The sequence below is a fragment of the Lolium rigidum genome, chromosome 4 (assembly GCF_022539505.1).
Source record: "Lolium rigidum isolate FL_2022 chromosome 4, APGP_CSIRO_Lrig_0.1, whole genome shotgun sequence".
Classification (NCBI taxonomy): domain Eukaryota; kingdom Viridiplantae; phylum Streptophyta; class Magnoliopsida; order Poales; family Poaceae; genus Lolium; species Lolium rigidum.
The window spans coordinates 184495017-184517558 of NC_061511.1; the positions used below are offsets into that span (position 1 = coordinate 184495017).

At 49.0% G+C, this 22542-nt stretch overlaps 1 protein-coding gene and 1 pseudogene across 3 annotated transcripts; both read right to left on the minus strand.

Moving 5' to 3' along the window:
* Positions 1 to 208: 208 nt before the first annotated feature.
* On the minus strand, positions 209 to 4580 carry LOC124647892 (annotated as a pseudogene).
* A 1179-nt stretch (positions 4581 to 5759) lies between these two features.
* Positions 5760 to 10277, minus strand: LOC124646605 (probable aspartic proteinase GIP2). 3 transcript variants are annotated; one of them, XR_006986389.1, is made up of 3 exons: positions 8925 to 10277; positions 6879 to 6974; positions 5760 to 6018 (listed from the first exon to the last, which is right to left on the minus strand). XR_006986389.1 is itself a non-coding variant. In XM_047186704.1 (2 exons), exon 1 carries the CDS (start codon positions 10269 to 10271, stop codon positions 8946 to 8948), a length of 1326 nt encoding a protein of 441 aa, XP_047042660.1. In that variant the 5' UTR covers positions 10272 to 10277; the 3' UTR covers positions 6688 to 6974; positions 8925 to 8945. The 3 variants fall into 3 exon arrangements, 1 of the variants encoding a protein (XP_047042660.1); XR_006986390.1 differs by lacking the exon at positions 5760 to 6018 and adding an exon at positions 6026 to 6662; XM_047186704.1 differs by lacking the exon at positions 5760 to 6018 and having other exon boundaries at positions 6688 to 6974.
* Positions 10278 to 22542: the final 12265 nt, after the last annotated feature.

The following is a 22542-nucleotide window of genomic DNA, read 5'->3' on the forward strand; positions in this document are numbered from 1 at the left end:
TCCCTGCCCGTCATACATATGATCAACAGTAGTAGTCGGGATGTACTCCACCCTGGTTACCTCCACAAGCATTCTAACCGTGGTGTGAGCCCTAGTGAACACCATGTCAACCTCTTTGGTCTTTCCGATTAGAGAACCAACACCAAACAGAGAAAGATAGTCACACCTTTCTTTATAACTACACCATGCACCCTTACCCACACAGGAGTCACACAAAATCTGTCAAGCTAATGCTGGTATCCGGAACCGGCACATTTATAATTTTAGTCATTCTAGCAAGGTCAGATTTAGAAGGGAAAATAGCTTTAAAAGAACCATCATCAGTAGGCGTGAGATCCCATTGGTGAGTATCAGATATAATCCAGTGCAGCTCTTTAATAATCTCAGAGGCTGTCAAGATACCTCCATTGACTGAAATCTTACCGACTTTGCCACTGTCATGCTTGAAAGTAACATCATTTGAAGCTGGAACCTCATGAAACAACAGTTCATTGCGTGCAACACCATAAGAAATAGCCACTGGTTTAGGCATAGACAACAGAGGGCAGTTTTTGGACTCATGACTGATCTTTTCACAGTATATGCAAAGAACAGCAGTACAAGCATCAGCAAAATGACCAAAATCATTACATTTAAGACACTGCATTTTATCAATCTTTTTCTGAGCACGATTAGACAGAGCCAAACCAGAATTTTCCACTGAAGAAGCATCCAAAGGCTGTGAACTAGTCGCAGCAATAGACCCGTCCGAGACTGAAGCAGCAATCAGGGATGGATCCGACCCCTGACCAGAGGCGTCCACAGCAAGGTTCTCAGTAACATTGAACCGACGCTGATATCGGTTGCTGTTGTTATTATTAAAGCGGCCAGACCCATGAACATTACTATTGAAATTTCTATTCCACAAGTCCCTCTTGTGTCGCTTTGCCTCTTGGGGCCTCGCTTTGGACGTCCACGGAGGGACTTGTGGAGTGTTTTGGTGGTTCGGCGGAGGCGGGATCGTCTTCGGCCAGTCGGGGCGCGGCCTTGGGGCCGGCGTGGTAGTTTGGAGCGGTGGCTCCGGTCTTTCGCCTCCGCCTGTTGCGTTGAGGTGTGGTGTCGACCTGGTTGGTCGTCGACCCGTGGAGCGCAGGCTCGAGGCTGTCGTGTTGTAACGTTTTTCCGCCAGTTTTTCTCATAAACGGGCCAACTCTTTTCTCCTATATCAATGAAAGGCAAAGCTTTTGCCCCGTTTAAAAAAAAGTATATAAGAAGCACTTACTGCTGAATAGTAAGGATGTTTTGGCTCTAATAGGTGCTCCTTTTCCGAAGCAACGACTGATGGAAAATTCAAGTGAATGTGTGATGCAGCTTCACTAGTCGATATAGCCATAGGATCAAAATATGATGGTTCACAGAAGCCGAAATAGAAGACTCGCCAACTAGTTGGCCCCACTCATCACAGAAGAACCCATTGTTAGGTCTAGTTCATCTTGCTTCTGAATTCCACCACTCCATGAGGACGCAAGGCACACAAAAGGACTCGGCCACTCGGTGCAGAGCCCATCATTATTCATTATGCATAAACTTACATGTGTCCAAGATAATAACAACCTCGGTGGATTGTGTGCATGCATACGCCTTAGGCACATCCCACATGCCTCCTGCTAATACTAGTACAACACGTAAAGAAGATCCATACCTAGTAAATCCCCACGGTATGAATTGTAGCACACCAAGAAGCAGTGTTGTCAAACAAACAGTGGTGTTGATATCAACTCCTACCCACCGTGTTGTGTCTTGTCCGGGAAGCTCAGCCAACAGCCACTTGCACATAAACTCGGTCATACAAGCTGTCACAGAACGAGAACCAGCAAATTCTCCATTTTCTCTTGAACAGGAAGGTGCAGAACACCACCCAGAGGCCCATTACACATCCAGAACCCATGGCAATGAGAAATGAAACCGTATCGTTGACATCTTCATGATGCTCTAAAGTAGCTGGAATCAACTTGGTCCCAAGACATTTCTTAGAGATCATGGGACCACATAGACCCGGATTGCCAACATAAATAGATTCCTGGTCATCAAGTGCTTGTAGTTGATTTCCAGATGGTATCCACTTTGTCAGATTGTTGTAGGACAGGTTCAAGTGACTCGGTGATGTGAGAGCTGATAAGCTTGTAGGAATTCTGCCGAGACAACTCATTATGTGATAGGTCAAGAGACTCCACTTGCACTAACGAGCCAATCTTGTCCGGAATTTTTGAGCTGAAGGCATTCCATGATAAGTTCGGACTCTTTAGAGCCACAAGAGTACCGATCTCTTCGGGAATATCTCCGGTAATACTATTACAGGATAAATCAAGATTTACCATGTACACAATTTCTCCTGTATACAAACGCTCTTGGCCCTTTGTGACTACTGTAAAATTCTCACCATAATGAGCAGGGTCATAATGCATATAAGCCAACACAAAGGTGAGTGCACTACCTGGATCTCTCATTCGAATCATCCCTGTGTAGTTAACAATAGATTTCGGTATGTGTCACGATATATTGTTGTAGGAAAGGTCCAAAAAGCTGAAGATTAGTTAGCATAGTAAGCTCCACCGGAATGTGACCATAGAACATATTAGATCTTAACCGCAAGAATACCAAAGATGATAGCTTCTCTCCAATCCATGATGGCAGAGTCCCAGAGAATTGATTATATGCAAGGTCAAGAAATATGAGTTGCTTGCAGCTTTTAAGAAATGAAGGGAAATCGCCTGACAACTTGTTGTTGGTCAAGCTGAGATGAGTAATACTCAGACTTGTCATCTTTGTTGTGGATTGATTGACTAGGCAATCAGGAATTGACCCAGTGAGCTTATTTCTTGATAGATCTAAAATCATCAATGATTCCGGTTGCACAAGCTTGAAGGAATGGTGCCGGAGATTGAGTTGTCGGGCGGATGTAGTGTTGCAAGTCTTGGCGCTCCGAAGTCAAATGGCAGGCTAGAAAATTTGTTTCCACTAAGATCCAAGTCGGTTAGATTAACAGGTAGCTTAGGTATTGGACCACTAAAATTGTTAGAACTAAGATCCATATTAAATGATGTCATAAACTCCATTGTGGATGGTAGATAGCCACTGAGTTGGTTATGTCCCATCATTAGCGAGTCCACCGAGGAAGCTGTTATCCAAAACGAATCTGGCACTATGTCAGATATGCTTGTGTTTGAAATATCAAGACGATATAGATGCATTGGCCATCTAAGCCACAACGGAAACTCGGGCCCTAAAAAGCATGATACGAGTACAATATACGTTAAAGCTGGAAGGAGGAACCCAAGTTGAATTCGGTGCGATGGCAATAGAATTATCGGACAACCACATCGTCTCCAAGCTTGCTAATCCTGATAAATGACCTTCATGAATGACGCCATCCAGATTGTTTTGTTCCGGGTTCAATTCCTTTAGCTTCGTGAGACCTCCGATCCACGGGGGCAAATGACCTGTGAGATGGTTCTCACGAGATCAAGCACGACCAGATTTCTTAATGGTCCTAGCTTTGTTGGTATGCTTCTGTCAAACTACTGTTAGAAAAAGACAGCCGTGATAATTTATTCCAAGAACAACTAGGTAAAAGGCTGGAAGATTTCTGCTATGCTCCCGCCGATGTTGTTCCCGGATGCTTTCAATTTTTCCAAGCTACATAGGTTCTTCAAGTTTGATGGTATCATGCCCACTAGATTGTTTTACGATAAATCAAGGCTTCTCATGGAGGTCATATTCCCAATCTCGTTAGGGAACATGCCATTGAGCCGATTATAAGAGATATCAAGTTGCTTAAGGCTGGTCAAATCCCAAAACCGAGTTGGGTTTGATAGGCTTGCGAGAACTCGTTGGACGAAATGTCCAGAATTTCAAGAGATGACAGATTTGAATGCACATGATAATCGGGGCTGTTTCTAAGTCCACACCCGGAAATAAGAAGAACTTTAAGGGAAACAAGACTATTCAGCTCCGGAAACAAGTTTGTAAGGTTGCCGAGATTTATATCGCTCATATCTAGGTGTTCAAGGGAAGATAACCTCGGCAACCAGGCGATATCCGTGAAGTATGCGCCATGATTATAGCCAAGACTCAAGTAACGTAAGTTGGTGAGATTACCCAGTCTGGGACGGTATCCTTCCCGCGAAGTCCGAGCCCAACAAGCTTAGATATCTCAAGTCTGTGGAGAGAAGACAGGAAGTCCGGTACTGTAGGCCGCTAAACCGGTTGCGGGCGAGGTCTAGATACCGCGGATGTTGCGGACCGAGCAACGAGGAGCTTATGTTGCCTCCTAGCATGGTTTTGACAAACCCGGGAGGCCCCTGGAGGTCGAGCTTCACAACATGGCCGGTTCGTTGCTTGCAGCCGACGCCCTTCCACCGGCAGCAGTCGTGGCCCTCCCATGACGAAAGGAAGTTTGCAGGGTCCGAGAGGCCTGCTTTGAAGTGGAGAAGGGCGGACCTCTCACTCGTGATGCAGCTGTCCGCCTCAGTGGAGGTGGTTTGTGTTATCAAGAGTAAGGCTATGGTTATTTGGAAGTAGAGGCATCTAAAGACGATCATTGTGTTTGGCAGTTTGGGTCTGTTTTGCTTTCAGTATGGCAGCTGCGTTGGGCGATATATATAGAACAACAAGACCTCCAGTTTTAATGGCCAATAGGTCTCTGTCGAAGTCTTCATGGTGTTGTACATGGTCAAATCTAGCTTTGCTGGAACAAAGAATTGAGTCAAGTCATCCAATAATGCCTGGGATGGATGCTGATCGGAAAGTGCTACTGCAGCTGCGGAAACTTTTTCCGTGGGCTGGCTTCAATGCGTCTACACAAGGCATGGAGTCCACGCTTGAAGGTCATGTTCTTATGGAATGCACATAAAGTATGTTACGGTTTTTGTTAGCATTGTAAGATCGATTAAACTAGTGAAGTACTTACGCATCGATGTTGTTCGGAAACTTCCCCGGGCTTGCATGTGTCCACACAAGGCATGGGAATTTTTGTTTTTTTGGGAATAGAGCTGCTGACTCGAGTCCATGCTCCATGCTCTTATGGAATGCACATGTGCTTAAGGTTTGTTAGGGTTCCAAGAATTGGTTAGGTTTTGAGAACCAATCTAAGGTTAGGTGGTTAGGAGGGTGGTTGTACCCCAGCCCCAGAGTTCAAATTCTAGGTTTGACATATGTGTCTCGTAAAGGCGGAATATTCATTCAATGGAAGTCGATGTTCCCGTCAACAGCGAGGCATCTGTGGTAACTTCGACAATTTCAAGATCTAATCTGACGGCTCAGTCTTCCGGAGGTGCTAATAGGGGTAGAGTGTGCGTTCGTAGGGGTGAGTGTATGCGTGTGTATATGAGCGTCTGCGTTTGTACTGTGTTTCTAAAAAAAAGAAAAATTGGTTAGGTTTTGCTAGTTCTAGGTTAACCGTAAATTAAGTTAGAGCTCAGTCGACGCTGAAACTGTTGGATTAGTATCGTGATTTGTGCAACTCAGAATTGCAAGTTGGGTTGCAATTGCAGCAAAAAAAATCTCCGTTGCACATAAAATTGGATGGTGTCATCTGATTTAATTCTAGGTCGGTCAAAAATTAGTCGGGTCCAAAAGTTAGTTGTTTCCAAAGATATAGAAAGAAGAACCGAAATCCTGGAGGGTGAAAGAGGAATCTGACTCCAATCTGGACTTAGCTTCTTTTTTCGGTTGTTTGTTGGCTGTAAGCTGCTTTGTCAGCCAATATACCATTTGGAATTTATCTTAATCTTTTAAATCTGGGATAATGCTTTTTATTTAGGACGTTGCTACACAGTGCCCAGGCACTATGTAGTCTTCCGTGGTGCCCCTCCCAAAAATAGAAAGAAACTGTTGTGTCTACCCCACGTATATACAACTGCACCATCGTCCTTTTAATGCAACAAAATACATCGACTGCTTTCAACCCGTAGATAATTTGGCCCTAAGTAATTGACAGGAAGCACCCTTCACTTCACCCAGGCCTCTCCCTGCTGCCACCTAGATGTAAATATATCAGCGTTATTATATCTGTGGGTTAAAAATAGTACATCCTATGACTAGAATAATACATCCCATATGCAATTTTTAATGAGAAAATACATCATGTTGAATAAAAAGAAGTTCAGGAAAGAACCATACTGTCTAATGTGAAGCAAAACTTCAAGGGATGCAAAAGTACTGTGGTATAATAATACATCCCATATACACAATATGATCATGAAAATACATCATGGTGGATAAAAAAATCAGGAAAGAAACCTATTGTTTAATCTGACCAAAACTTCAAGAAATATACATCCTATGATACAATAAGGACATAACAATACTACATCCATATGCACATGTTCACTTAGTGTTGAAGCAAAAATCACATGATCCCTTGCTGTTATGGCTGGGAATGCTTTCAAAACCAGAACGAATCCAATCCAAATTGTACAAACACGTGTGTAGCAACCGATCCAAACCAAACTAAAAGCTGCATACTAGGATCCAGACCAAACCAAACTACAACAATTTTCCACCCAAACCCATCCAAACTAGTTCCCAGCTTACGGGTTCAATCCACATTCTCAAACCCATCTGCATGTGTGGTCTACATCAGGCAACTACCATGCTAAGCTGCCGATGGTTGAGGACAAAATCTACAACATATACAGTGCTAATTACTGTCTAGTCATATCACCATCAGACTTTCTCACTAAAGAATCTTGCAATCTGCAGTATCACTGGTACTTACAACCAGTGCCATCCTTGCATCAGTAGCTCACACAAAAGATAGCTTGAAGAATAAAGAAAACCAAGGATGAAATAAAGAGTGCAAGACTGTGAAGATCAAGTATTGGCAGCGGGATAGTTACCATGCCAATAAGAGGCAGCTGAGCAACGTCATGTTGTATGGCACGCCAGAGAAGTCCCCCGTCGATTTCCTCTCGACGATCCTCGAGAAGGTGACCCTGCAACGCATCACATCCCACAGAATTTCTCACCAGTCAAAATAAACAACAGAGAAGGGCAGGAAAATGCGGTAGAGCTTCATAGAGGATGGAATTGGAAGCTTCAAAAATAATAATGATAATGGAGTGCAGAATCAGTTAGCTAGTGTCCAGAAGATACATGCACTCAGATTCAAACGTATAACAGTGGGAGATGTTGCACTTTGCATATAGGAGAAAAATACATCCTAGGGATAGTATTGATAACAAAAAGGCATGTGCTTTAGGTGCAATAAATACATACTTGTGGAAAAATGCAACTAGTATTCTTTAAGAGAGTAGCATGTATTTTAGGAGCAATTTTTACATCCTATGATAAGATAAATACAACCCACAAAACTAGTATTCTCTAAGTCTAACACATTGCATGTATTTATATGCAAATTTTACATCCTGTGAGAAACAGGATCTACAAACTTGTCTCTTTTTTTTTGTTGAGGAAAACCTACAAACTAGTGTTACTAACACATGGGATGTATTCTAAATTCGGTATTTACATCATGTGAGAAACATAACCTAAAAGTAGTATTCTCTAAATTTTATGCATGTATTTTTGTTATCACCAGAATTTGACCAAGTCTGGAGATGGGCCGTGATTAAATGGGCTTAGAGGATTTGCATGGAAAATATTCCCGAACCGGCCTTGTACAAGAAGTTTGGGCAAGATTGCCCGTGTATCTGTAAATTATAATAGGATACGTGTCGGTTAGAATTAAGAGATAGAGTTTAGCTCGTACACGGTTGGGTTTATTCCCAAGATTAGGAGTCTACGGACTATAAATATGTATCTAGGGTTATTGAGAAAGGAGGACGATCACGTTCACAACAAATCAATCTAGGCGCATCGCCACCCCTTGTTTCGAGGGTTTCTCCCGGGTAAGCAACATGTTGCCTAGATCGCATCTTGCGATCTAGGCAGTATCGGTTTATTTGTTGTTGGTGTTGCTCGTGCTGAAGCCTTTTTGATGGCGAGCAACACCCTTATCTTAGGTGTTTTGGGGTTGATGACAATGCTTTCACGATGTATCTGTTTAGCTAAGCTACCCCTCGATATCTAGCTGCCCTTACACCTATTTTAGGTGTAAGGGCATCATCTTGCTTGTTCATGATCTCGTCGATCTAATCCGTTATAGTTGCTCCTTGTTCTTCAAGGATTGGTTTGATATCCGTATGGTTAGGCCTTATAAACGGTTTGAAGGATCCGGTAGTGCGTAAGGTGTGGTTTACTAAGCTCTAGAGGGATTGTTCGGGGATCAACTTCACGTTGGTTTTTAGGCCTCTTTAGGGTTGGTTTTCCATCATCTTACGTATACTGCTAGGCTCAATTACGCATAGGATGTTCCGATTATACGGTGAAAACCCTAGACTATCGTAGATTAGCTTAGCTTGATATTGATAAAGCATGATCCCCATGTCCTTATAAATCTAACATGAACCATGGGGCAATCGGCTCTTTGAGCCGATCCACAGAACAATTTAAGAGCCGATCGGGGCTCGTATTTAATGTTTACGTGTTTGCCATGCAGGAAATCAGTCGAAGCAATCCATCACCTTCCTGACCAGGTATAGGTCAGGTGGCACGCCCTCGTAAGCACCAGGACGCGTGTACCAGAAGAATTTTGCTAAAAAAAAACTGAAGAAAGAAGGACGAAGAGCTTTAAAACTGACTAGGCCGGCATAGTGCAACCTCGCCCAACTTGAGTCCAAGCCAATTGTATTGACCTGAAGGTCTAATTCCAGAGCAAATCTTCTGTTTGAGTTGACTGTGGACTAGCATTTAGCTTCCACGTAAATTTATTGATTATTCAAACAGTCAAAACCCAAGGGGGGAAATACGCAAACAAACTTCGGTTGAATTCTGGACTACAGCAAATCACACATCTTCATCTTGTGCCACTCGGACGTACTTACAGGTACAGGCTGCAGCCATTCCTAGCCGAGGCGGAAGTTGTTGCAGGTCGTCTGCCGGAACAGCAGGGACGAGCTGAACCCGAGGCGTGATCGTTGCAGGTCGAACTCCAGCAGGTTGTCCTCCATCATGTGGCCGCCGACCACCACCGACGTCCGCGGGGCCGGGCCGCCGTCAACCACGCCGAGGCAGAGCGCGCCGCCCTTGTTGGCGGCCACCATCGAGTTGGCCCCGAACACCACCCACGACGTGGCCTCGTTCTGCAGCACCAGCTCCACGGTCGGCACGGCCGGACCGACGCGGGTGCTCCCCACCTTGCTCCCGTCGTAGCAGAGCCTGAACGGCGCCACGGCGGCCACGCGAGGGATCATGGCCGTCTCCGCCGCGAACGCGTCGGTGACGGCCCTGTGGATGGAGCTCTCCAGCACGGTGTATGGCGCGACCGTGCTCAGCTTGGTGCCGCCCACGCCCTGCTTGTCGATTCCCAGCAGCGTGGCGTTCAGCGGAACGACACGGCCGTTCACCTTGATGGCCGTCACGCCGATGAAGTACTCGGTCGACTTGTCACCCTTGCCGGAGACCCCCGCGGTGCTCACGTTGTTGACGAGGAGCGGCGTGTAGAGGAGCGAGCCGGCGGAGAGGTCCACCCCGGGCTGGAACGCGTAGGGCGCGTCCCCGAAGACGACGACCCCGGCCGAGGTGGTCGAGGGGAGGCAGAGCGCGAACTTGGGCGAGAAGCGGAAGGTGGCGGCGAGCTGCGTGGGGAGCGCGAACCGCGCGCGGCTGAGCGACGCCATGCCGGCGGCGCCCGACGCGAGGCCCTCGGTGAGGAACTTGGCGCCGCAGGCGAACAGGAACGCCGGCGCGGCGGCGAGCGGCCCCGGCGTCGGGCGGAAGGTGGTGGGCACGGACAGCACGTCGGTGATGAGGTTGCCGCCGGTGGCGACGCGCGTGACGGTGTTCTCGGGGAACCCGCCGCAGGTGTCGTTGAGGCACCCGGGGGACGGCGCGCCGACGCAGCTGGTGGCGCAGGCGGCCGTGCGGGCCAGGCGGCACGGCTTGGACGCGCACGGCACGCGGGCGTAGGAGGAGGACGCGTACGACCCGGGGTCGCAGTCCACCCAGAGCGTGGCGCCGCCGAGGTCGAGCACGGCAGTCACGGGCGTCTGCGGCGTGCGCTGCCGGAAGCCGGTCACGTACTGCAGCGTCGCGCTGTCCTTGCGCACCGGCAGCACCACGGCGGTCGGGTTCTTGCCGCTGCTGTTCGCCGCGCGGCAGGAGTACGACGACACGAGGAGGAGGAGCAGAGCGATGGCCGTGGAAGCGACGAGATGGGAGGAACGTGCCATGTTGGGCTCGATCGGTAGAGTGTGGCATCGGCAGCGGGGAGGCAAGAAGATGTTTATAACGCTGGTTTGTCTGTCGCGATCCAGCACAGAGAGGCAGGGAAGTGGCGGCTAGGCGGTGTGCGAGACGCCGGAATGGACCAAACGAGTGGACTGGGAACTGTATTTTCGTTGAAGGAGTCGCCGTCGAGGGGCATGCATACGTGCCCCCAATTTAATTTCTTAATTTATGGTTGAGATGAGATCCAAGGCGAGGAACTTTGTCAGCAGATGCTCATTATCCTGACGGATGGACGTGTGAGCAGTGCCCTTGTCGCCCGGTCGACGAGTCGTCTTCATGGACAATGGCGTCGGCCCAGGGAATACCGGCGAGCGGAGGATGAAAACAGGGGAGGAGGACTAGGTTTCATTTGGGAAGCAAAAAAAGCTGACCTTGCAGCACGCGGGAGCACGCAGCAGCTTTTCCTCCAGCACGCCGACGAGGCTACGCCGGTGGTGAAACGATCGGCGGGCCACGGATCGAGCTGGACCATGCTGCTCATCGTGGTAGTCGTGGGATCTGAAATCGCGGTGCTCACTGGTCTGCTACTCTGCTAATTGCGTCTACAGCTTTACAAATTACAGGCGACAACCAACGAGTAATAGTGTGACTGTACTCAAGTTGGGGGCCGAGGTTAGAGCATCTCCTGCCGCGTTCACAAAGAGATTCGAGGCCCGCAGAACGTAAAAACGTTTTTAACCGCGTGCCTTAAAAGTTAAAACCTATTTCTGTTCGGCGTGGTTCAATACGGTGTCCGGCGCTCCGAGTCCGTCCCCACTACAGGAGACATTCCGGGCACGCCGGACACAACGAAAAATGAGATAAAGAGTGGCAGGACCGACGCGTCAGCGGCACATTGAAATACAACCTAACCATCGCCTACCTCGTGATGGTAATTATTGACGCGCATCGACGGTGCAGTTCCCACAGAAGCGCAGCGAAGCGTCTCGTCGCGCCTAGCTACGCGTGTCGGCGTTAATGAGCGCCACCACTCCCCCGCCTCCCTCCGGCCTATAAAATGGGCTCTCTCTCATCGTATCTCACACACAAACCCTAGCGCCTCTCTCCCCAACCCTAGCCGCCACCATCTCAAGAGTCGACGCCATGGCTGGTAGAGGCAGAGGCAGAGGCCGTGGTCGTGGGCGCGGCCGCGGCAGAGCTACACGCTCGCCGTCGCCGTCACCTGCGGCGTCGTCGGACCTGCAGGAGGAGCAGGAGGTGCTATTCGAGTCCGTCGTCGTCCTCAAGGGCGGTCCAATCGGCATCCAGAGGCTGCCAGAAAATTTCACCGACTTCGTCGCCGGCAATGAGCCGGCCTCGCTGCATCTGCGGGAGGCTGTCTGCGACTGCTGCCGGTGGCTGGTGGAAGTGCTCTTCGACGGATGCGGCAAGATGTACCTCCACACCGGCTGGGAGAAGTTCATGCGCTACCACGACCTCGAAGCCGGCTGCGTGCTCACATTCCCCTACCTTGGCGAGGGCGATATGAGCGTCAAGGTGTTCGACGAGACGTGCTGCCGTCGGCACTACCACGACGACGCCGATGAGGAGGACGATTGAGTGTTGTTTCTTCGCAGCGAAAATAGGCACGCATGTTTTTGGATGTTCTTCTCGAAAGGACCAACAAGGCTATCATCATCAGCTGGATTTTCCAGTTTGAGTGATTAGGGGTGCCTGGGAGTGTTCTTTCTCAGTGTTGGAAAAGGCGACGCCTAGGAGAAGGGTTTTTTGTCCGGTGCGCCCCAAATCCCTTTGGGCGCCGGTGCTGAGGAGGAGGAGGAGGAGGTGAAGGAGTACGAGGAGGAGGGGGAGGGGGGGAGGACGACAAGGACGATGAGGACGAAGAGGGCAGCGACGAAGAGGACGACGAGGGTGCCGGTGAGGATGCCGATGATCTCGTGGAGGTTGACGCGGACGGCGTGAGGAAGAAGAAGAAGGCGTTGGGCACACGAGGCCCCAAGTGGACGCCTCTGGAGGATCAATGTCTATGCGACTCCATCATCGGCGCCAACCAAAAATACGGGAAGTATTGAGCGAGGATCAAGGCCGAGTTCGATGAGCGCAAGCTCATCAAGATCGACTACAACAAAGTGACAATGAAGAGGAGCCAAAAGGCAATGTCGACGCGATGGCCATCATCCAGGCGTCGGTGAACATGTTACATGGGTACCATCATGACTTAGAGACCAGAGGCGACAGCGGCGCCGACGTCGCCAACTGGTACGACTCTTTCTTATATAATCTGTAGCGCCTACATTGTGTTCGATGAAATGACTGCGCTTCCTTTGGTTAGTTTGACAAGGCCATGGATTTGTACCGGAAGAACTCGGATGGGCATAAGTCGTTTGCGTTGATGCATTGCTATAGCAAGCTCAAGAAGAACCACAAATGGAAGTTGACGCGCATTTCGTTATCGAAGGGGAAAGACGCCATTGATATGGATACGCCGCTGGCAACATCGGCAGGGCGCCCTATCGGCAACAAGGTTGCCAAGACCGCCTTGGCCGACGCTGTGTCGTCCGAGAAGACGCATGTGTCGCTCACGCAGTGCCTCGTCGAGGTCTCCTCGACCTTGCTCTTCCGCGACAAAAAGGCCGACGAAAGGTGGGCGGCGCTGCTCAGGATGCAAGTGGAGAAGATGGAGCTGAAGAAACGCAGGGACGACATGTCCCTGTTGAGAGCGTCGACAGAAGGAATGTTTCCCTGGACGCGAGCGGCGCACAACTTCTTCAAAGGCTAGATCCTCGACGCCATCGAAGCCAAAATGGCGGCGGCCGAGGCGGCAGCCCAGGAAGCGGCAACGGCCCCAACCCCGGAGCAAGAGCCGACAGACGCTACTACACCTGCGTCGACCTCTACCTCGACGTCGGCGACGGAGCATGCACATCGGTCAGATCACGACGAGTTCATCGTGATCGACGGGCCTACGTCGACTCAGGATGCGCCGCCGGCGTCGCCCAACCCCTTCTTCTAATTTACGTCGATATGTAATATGATCGGTGCTACTCTGATCGCGACGACTTCGGCGGGAACGATCTCTTTTGAATGCAAACTATTTGAAGTCCTCATTCGGGACGGTCTTTGGGGGACGTGACTGGGGAGCGACGTCCCCCAAACGCGGCACGAACAAAACTTATCCGCCAAACGCTCGATCCGGCGCCATTTAGCGGTTTGGGGGACGCGACGATTATCAGGATTGATCTAATACCAGCTGCTTCAACTTCAATTAATTTGGCCCAGGGGGAGTAGCATTTTCTCTTGCGATGGTGATATAGCATAAGCATATTGAAGCACTCAGCACATGGAGCTAAACCAACTCCCCACCACAAGATCAAGTAACCTTTCCTCCTTATCTGGAGTTAAGGTCAAGTAACTTCAAAGACATGTACGGCAATGACAAATTAGAAATCTCCTATGCGCTCTTGACACTGAAATTCAGCTTCAGTCACAGGGATTCATCCTAGTACATGCACGCACGCTCGACTTGGCTTCGGCCGAACAGACATCTTAATCCACCAGTTTCAATTATGCAGATGAATAGGAGCGTACAAATGGCTCACCAACAAATCAGTTGCATCATTTCAATTGCCTGTGGTAACCAACAAGACAAGCACAAGCCTGGAAAGTTAAAAAAAAAAGACAACGAAATTGACAGGCGCTATCAATACGACAGAAGTTAAATGACCATGAAATGGGCAGTGCTATTACATAAAATTGAACGGATCAAACCAGGCTACATGATGTCAAGAACATCAAATGTTCGGAACATTCAAAAGATCTCATGATGCAAATTACAAGATGCCAGATCAGTGTTAGATCCGTGTTCATGTAGTGTACAGCGGAAGGCCGAGCTTGCAGCCTCCAACTCTCTGTTTCTCGTTCAATCCTTCCTCGATCAGGTCTAATATTAATACACAGACTAAGATGCTATTAAGTCTTCTGCTGCTGTCTTAATGCTGAGACTTTGGAAAGTATCAACTCGTTTGGCGGTCCAGAGCAAGCAAGAGAAGTTTAGTGTTGTATCTGATAATGTATGCATCAAATCCTGTTTTTGGCTAGCTTACCCTTTCTATATTTTCCATAGACCTTGTTTGCTGATGCAGTTGATGCAACCTGAAGGAGACTTTTGTATGCCACAGGATATACGGTTCATGGACGGATAAACATTTAAACCAAATAGCAAGTTCATCCCACCCACATAAACAGTTTTGCACACAGAACTACAAGCTTGCACTTTGGCCAATATACCTATCCATAGAAGTTAGTTCGTGCACCTCAGCATTACATCCGGGGAGAGGAAGTAAGAAATATAAGTTTTCTACGACTTAATATATTGCAAAGAACAAGAAAGACTTCAGATGAGTAGTAGAAAGAGCAAGAAATATAGCATCAACACTTAGTTCCCTAATTTGTAATGTTTGTAACTGAAAAAGTATTGAAATAATCGATCTACAAAGCATAACGGTTGGCAGAACCAGGAGGGATGCTCCGGTGCTCCCCCCTAAGTGAAGTTGAGGGGTCATATTGAGTTTTTTTTTTAAGCGTTGGGCTAGCCCGAACCCATATCCAGCCCGTGTATACCCATATGTATGGATACGGTATATGTACGTCACGTTTTAAAAAAAAGGTGATCACGTGAGCAGTTAATTAAGATCTAATCCGCTTAAAACTCGCCGATCGTCGTGCATGTGTCTTCTGTTGTCGCGATCGTCGTGAGAAGAAGTTGTACTCCTCCGTCGTCGGAAACCCTAGCGTGAGCACGAGCTGGTGGGGGTAGGGTTGATCTTCCTCTCGGGAGGTATCGATCTGCCGCCGGCGCGCCGGCCGTCTCCGCCGTCGTGCACGTCCCCTTCTGTTGCCGCGATCGCCGTGAGCATTTTACTCCTCGTTGGAACCCTAGCGCGAGCCCGACGCATCAACCGAGCTGGTGGGGGTAGGGTTCCTCTTCCTCCCGGGTGGGATCTGCCGCTGGCGCGCCGGCCGTCTCCGCCGTCGCCGTTGATCGCTCCAACCAGATAAGTGTTGGCGAGCGCGGCTAGGGTTAGGGCCGGCTCCTCTTGCCCTTGAGCGTGGCGTAGCGGCTTCTTCCTCCTCGGACGCATCGATCGACCCCTGTGGTGGGTGTAGGTTTACTCCGGCCGGCGCATCGATTGGTAGGCACGTACATGATAATTCACCTCTTGTTGGGTCATTTTAACTTGTGAAAGAATTTGATGCGGATGTACTGAATTTGTGATTTTTGTTGTAGCTAGGAAATGGATGAGATGATGTCTGTTGTTTGTGAGGCAGAGAAGGTTCCTGGAATTGGAGTTCATGGAGATGAGTCAGATAATTCTAGAACGGGGCTTGGTAATGAATCTTTGTCAGGGAGGGAGAATATTTTCGTTGGTTCAAGGTCAGATAATTCCATGAGCTCAGAGCATGGGATGGAAGCAATTATTAATGTAAGTGTATTTGATATATTCAATTTTTTTCATGGAAAGCAAATGCGAAGGATAAATGTTTTAACATTGTCATGTTATCATTGAATATGTAGATGGACGACATTGACAATGATTATGAGAGAGATATTAGTGATGATGTTGCGTTGGAGGAAAACAGCAATGAGGTACATGAAGTGTAATTGTTATTTGATATGCAATGAAATGAGATTACCATTAAATAGTGGGAAACAGTAATGAGGTACATTTACTTGTTGTCTTTAATTTTTGCAGGAAATATTTGGACTTGAAAAAGTATAAGGATGTAGATGGTGACATTATAAAATTAAAATTGTTTCCTTTCTCCTTAAGAGGAAGAGCTAAAGATTGGTTGCTATCTTTGCCTAAGAATAGTATTGATTCATGGACTAAATGTAAGGATGCTTTCATTGGTAGATATTATCCTCCCGCTAAAATTATATCTTTGAGAAGTAGCATAATGAATTTTAAGCAATTGGATAATGAACATGTTGCTCAAGCATGGGAGAGAATGAAATCTTTGGTGAAGAATTGCCCTACCCATGGACTAACTACTTGGATGATCATCCAAACCTTTTATGCAGCACTGAATTTTTCTTCGCGGAACCTATTGGATTCAGATTGCTGGAGGTACTTTTATGTCCATTACTTTGGGGGCGGCAACAAAGCTTCTTGATAATATGATGATAAATTACTCCGAATGGCACACTTGAAAGGGCTCCACAAGGTAAGAAGTTAAATTCTGTTGAAGAAACCTCCTCCTTGAGTGATAAGATTGATGCTATTATGTCTATGCTTGTGAATGGTAGATCTAATGTTGATCCTAATAATGTTCCTTTAGCTTTATTGGTTGCCCAAGAAGAACATGTTGATGTGAATTTCATTAAAAATAATAATTTCAACAACAATGTTTATAGGAATAATTCTGGTAACAACTATAGACCATATCCTTCTAATAATGGTAATGGTTATGCTAATTCTTATGGAAATTCTTACAACAATAATAGGAGTGTACCTCCTGGTCTTGAAACCATGCTTAAAAAATTTATTAGTACACAAACTGCTTTTAACAAATCTGTTGAATAATAGGAGTGTCGTTGAGGCACCCGGGGGACGGCGCGCCGACGCAGCTAGTGGCGCAGGCGGCCGTGCGGGCCAGGCGGCACGGCTTGGACGCGCACGGCACGCGGGCGTAGGAGGAGGACGCGTACGACCCGGGGTCGCAGTCCACCCAGAGCGTGGCGCCGCCGAGGTTGAGCACGGCAGTCACGGGTGTCTGCGGAGTGCGCTGCCGGAACCCGGTCACGTACTGCAGCGTCGCACTGTCCTTGCGCACCGGCAGCACGACGGCGGTCGGGTTCTTGACGCTGCTGCTCGCCGCGCGGCAGGAGTGCGACGACAGCAGGAGGAGGAGCAGAGCGGTGGCGGTGGAAGCGACGAGATTGGACGAACGTGCCATGTTGGGCTCGGTAGAGTGTGGCATCGGCAGCGGGTGGAGGCAAGAAGATGTTTATAACGCTGGTTGGCAGTCGCGATCCAGCACAGAGAGGCGGGAAGTGGCGGCTAGGCGGGGTGCGAGACGCCGGAATGGACTGGACGAGTGGACTGGGAACTGTACTTTCGTTGAACGAGTCGCCGTCAAGGGGCATGCATACGTGCAGGGCTGTCCATGCCCCAAATTTAATTTCTTAATTTATGGTTGAGACGAGATCCAAGGCAAGGAACTTTGTCAGCAGATGATCATTATCCTGACGGCTGGACCGTGTCACCAGTGCCCATTTGTCGCCGGGTCGACTACGATTTACACAAAAATAACCCCTTTTTAAGAGCATGTACAACGCGGCCTCTTAAAAAGGCGTTAGGGAATCTAATCCCAGCAGTTATGTCTCTATACCGATCAATCCTGGGATTTCCGGTTGCGTCGACGCCAGAACTTACGCCGAGCGCTAAGAGCATCTCCACTCGTCTCCCCGACCAGGCCCCCGAGCGACGTTTTTCCAATCCGGACGGCGTTATTTGGCTCAGTCGCGCCCCCGGTTCCTCGATTTCGTTCGGATTTGGGCCTAAATTCATCCGGCGATCCCACGCCATCCCCGGCCCCCTGGGGAGCAGTCGGGGACTCCAGACGAAACGAAAACGTGCGAAACATCGAGGAAACTTCCCGCGCATCTGGTGGCCCCAACTTGTCGGCGAGAGACACCGATCGTCGTCCTCATCGCATCGTCTTCCGCGCGCTGTAAAAGCCTGCCGTCGGTCAGTATTCGCCAGACGCGTAGCTTCCACGCGGCGAGGTTAATGCCATCGCCTCGGTATCACGCGCGCCTACCTCTATTTATCGCCGAACTACCGCGTCTGCCCCGCATTCACCTCTCTCGCATTCCACCAAATCTTCCCCGAACTCGAAAGAGGTAGCAATGGCGAACGACGGTGCGGCCAACAACGGCTTCGGCCGCCGCTCTCTCCACCAATGGGAGGGACGGCTCCTCCACGCGGCGGGCTACCGGCGCCGCCGGACTTCCGCGCACCGGGGGGATGGAGGCTGAGCGCAGGCGGCGTGCCGATCCCGCCGCCGCCAACGGGTGGGGACTTACTCGAAACGGCGATCAACGAGGTACTCGTCACTCTCAGTGACGAGCAGCGCGCGGATCCGAGTTTCTTCCCCGACAACCACGAATCGTGGATCGCGTTCTTCCGGCGCAGGTATGAACGCGAACTCCGGGCGTACGACGGCCCTCCTCCTCTTCCGGCAAGGAATAACGCCGCCGGCCGCCGCCGATGGTGAAGCGCGCCTGGCCGCACCCTCGAGAATGTGCTCGCGCACATCGAGGACGGGAACTCCCCCGTCCTGGGGATGCCGCCGCCGGTGGCGGCTACCGTGTCGCGCCGGCACGGTAGTTCCTGGATGCCGAGGAGGATGGCGCCATCCTCCTTCTCATCTGGCTCGCGGTCGGCGTCCAGGTCTGGCGGGTCGACGTCGGCCGCCGTCAAGCAGGAGTGGGCGTCTCCTTCGACCGTCAAGAAGGAACCGGCGTCGCCACCGCCGACCAGAGGGCACAACAGTGGCGCCCTCGTCATTCGCGACCAGCCTTCTTCTCCGCAGAGCAGGCGGAAGAGGAAGTCGTCGAAGAAGGAGGCCGCCGCAAACCAGCTCGCCGAGGAGGAGGCGAAGCGCGCGGAGGACGCCGCGGTGGCGGAGGCGGTCGCCAGGTCGCTGAAGGACCTGGTGCCCGCCGACAACAGCCTCCCGAGGACGCCGCACCGGAGTGGTCCGGGCGGGACCGGGAGCGCCGGGGAGGCGGAGCGGCGGCGGCGGCTGCCGGATCTGGCTGCCGCGCGTCAACTCGCCGCCCGCACCGCCAGACCATCCGCCGCTAGGAACGCCGCGCCCAGGGAGGTGGTGAAGCTCGAGGAGAGCAGCGACGACGACATCTACCGTCTGTCGCCGCCATGCGCCGGCGACGCTGGCCAGGGCACGAGCCGCTGGTACGAGGCGCCGCCGCCCCAGGACAACACCGGCTCGAGCGACGGCGACGACGGCGGCGACTACACGTCCTTCTACCGCCATTTCGGCATGTAGTAGGCCCCTTTTTAGTTTAAGTTTTTGTTTGCCAATCGCCGAATTCAAATATATGTACGAATTTGGCCTATTTATGTACGAACTCGCCTCTATATGTTAAAGATCATAAAATTTCGCTTATGTTTGAACGAACTCGCCAATTTTGTCTGAATTCGCCGAAGTTCGTTACATCCATCCTGGGCTCGCGGCTGGGAAAATGGACCTCCCCAGGCCAAATTTTCCTCCAATCCGGACGACAATATCGCCGGATTTTGACGTGGGGAGCCCAAACGGCTGGAGATGCTCTAAGGCCAGATTTCCCACGCATGAGTCTATCGCTAGCGACCCAATAAGCGCTAAGCATTGCATTAGATAGGCGCTTGCATTTATAATTGATATTAATGATTACTTTTTGGGTACATAAGCGCCTATGTAAGAGGCTGGCATTGTACATGCCCTGAAAGGACAGTGCTAGGAATCTCCGGGGGATTTGATTTCCCAGCCCCCTGGTCACCGTGCTGACACGTGTCCTTTTTGCTGCTGGGTAGCAAAAAAATCCCGTTTTTGCTTCAGTGTAGCAAAAAACGGTTCACCCATGAAATAAAAGAAAAATGCTGATCTCGCCTGACAGATCACCGGAGACCTCGCCGGAAAGTATGTAGAAAAAAATTGTGCTATTGTAGCAAAAATGGATATCATCGGAGACATTGACGGGAACTCGCCGGAGAACTCACCGGAAACCCAGTAGCAAACATATTTTGCAATTGTAGCAAAATCGTAAAAATATTGTAGCAAAAAATTTATTCCTAAATTGCAAATCCATAACGGAGATTGCGTCGGAGATATGAGATATGATCAGGGACCTCGCCGGAACAATCTTGTAGCAAAATATTTATCCCCTTTTAGCAACATTGCAGAACAGTTGTAGTAAAAAATAAATTCTACGTCTCCAACCCCCGTTGGTAGCAACACCAAACAGCATTAGTAGCATACTCGACCACCCAGAGTTGCAAAATTGACCAACATTTGCGGAAGAGTGGTTGTGGCTGACTTGGTCTCCGACGGGGTGAAGATGTCCTCCGCCTCTCTCGTCCTGGAGATGGGCCTCTGCATGGGAGCACCGCCCGGAGGGTCGGGGCTTGCAGCACCACTGATACGTCCATTTCACATCACTATTTTATATCATAATTTACTGTTATTCATTGATATCTTTTCATATTTAGAGATGATACTTATGTTATTTCATCTATTTTGCATGTTTCATGATTATTGGAGAATCGCGCACGGGAGTCAGGATTCTGTTGGAAAAGCACCGTCAGAATGCAATATTTCGGAAGATCAGCAATTGACGGAAATTATACTGAAAATCCTATTTTTCCAGAAGACGGAGGTAGCCAAAAGGAGGAGCCGAGGAGGGCCGCCATGGCCCCCCCATAGGCCGGTGCGGGCCCTGCCCTGGCCGCGCCACCTTGTGGGGAGGGGGCCCACAGCCCCCCCTGGCCTCCTCTCCTTCGCGTACTTCTTCGTCCCGAAAACCTAAGCTCCGGAGGATAGTCGCGAAGAGTCACGGCCGCCTGCGCGGGCGGAAAACACCGAGAGAGAAAAGAGCTCTCCGGCGAGGCTGAAATCCGCCGGGGAAATTCCCTCCCGGAGAGGGAAATCGACGCCATCGTCATCGTCATCGAGCTGGACATCATCTCCATCATCATCACCATCATCTCCATCATCATCACCGCCATCTCCACCGCTACACCTCGTCACCGCTGTAACAATTAGGGTTGGATCTTGATTGTTTGATAGGGGAAACTCTCCCGGTATTGATTTCTACTTGTTATTGATGCTATTGAGTGAAACCATTGAACCAAGGTTTATGTTCAGATTGTTATTCATCATCATATCACCTCTGATCATGTTCCATATGATGTCTCGTGAGTAGTTCGTTTAGTTCTTGAGGACATGGGTGAAGTCTAAATGTTAGTAGTGAATTATGTTGGTTAGTATTCAATGTTATGATATTTAAGTTGTGGTGTTATTCTTCTAGTGGTGTCATGTGAACGTCGACTACATGATACTTCACCATTTATGGGCCTAGGGGAATACATCTTGTATTCGTTTGCTAATTGCGGGGTTGCCGGAGTGACGAAACCTAAACCCCCGTTGGTATATCGATGCGGGAGGGATAGCAGGATCTCAGAGTTTAAGGCTGTGGTTAGATTTATCTTAATTACTTTCTTGTATTTGCGGATGCTTGCAAGGGGTATAATCACAAGTATGTATTAGTCCTAGAAAGGGCGGTGCATTAGCATAGGTTCACCCACACAACAGCTTATCAAAACAATGAAGATTAATCGGCTATATGAAGCGAAAGCACTAGACTAAATTCCCGTGTGTCCTCAAGAACGTTTGGTCATTATAAGTAAACAAACCGGCTTGTCCTTTGTGCTAAAAAGGATTGGGCCACTCGCTGCAATTATTACTCTCGCATTTTACTTACTTGTACTTTATTCATCTGCTATACTAAAACCCCATGAATACTTGTCTGTGAGCATTTACAGTGAATCCTTCATCGAAACTGCTTGTCAACACCTTCTGCTCCTCGTTGGGTTCGACACTTTTATTTATCGAACATGTTGCTCAAGCATGGGAGAGAATGAAATCTTTGCTAAAGAATTGCCCAACCCATGGACTGACTACTTGGATGATCATCCAAACCTTTTATGCAGGATTGAATTTTTCTTCGCGGAACCTATTGGATTCAGCTGCTGGAGGTACCTTTATGTCCATCACTTTGGGGGCGGCAACAAAGCTTCTTGATGATATGATGAAAAATTACTCTGAATGGCACACGGAAAGGGCTCCACAAGGTAAGAAGGTAAATTCTGTTGAAGAAACCTCCTCCTTGAGTGATAAGATTGATGCTATTATGTCTATGCTTGTGAATGGTAGATCTAATGTTGATCCTAATAATGTTCCTTTAGCTTCATTGGTTGCCCAAGAAGAACATGTTGATGTGAATTTCATTAAAAATAATAATTTCAACAACAATGCTTATAGGAATAATTCTGGTAACAACTATAGGCCATATCCTGCTGCTAATGGTAATAGTTATGGTAATTCTTATGGGAATTCTTACAACAATAATAGGAATGTACCCCCTGGTCTTGAAACCATGCTTAAAGAATTTATTAGTACACAAACTGCTTTTAACAAATCTGTTGA

Bases quoted from the DNA above. Each gene is read 5' to 3' on its own strand.
- LOC124646605 (XM_047186704.1), bottom strand. From the start codon at position 10,271: ATGGCACGTTCCTCCCATCTCGTCGCTTCCACGGCCATCGCTCTGCTC.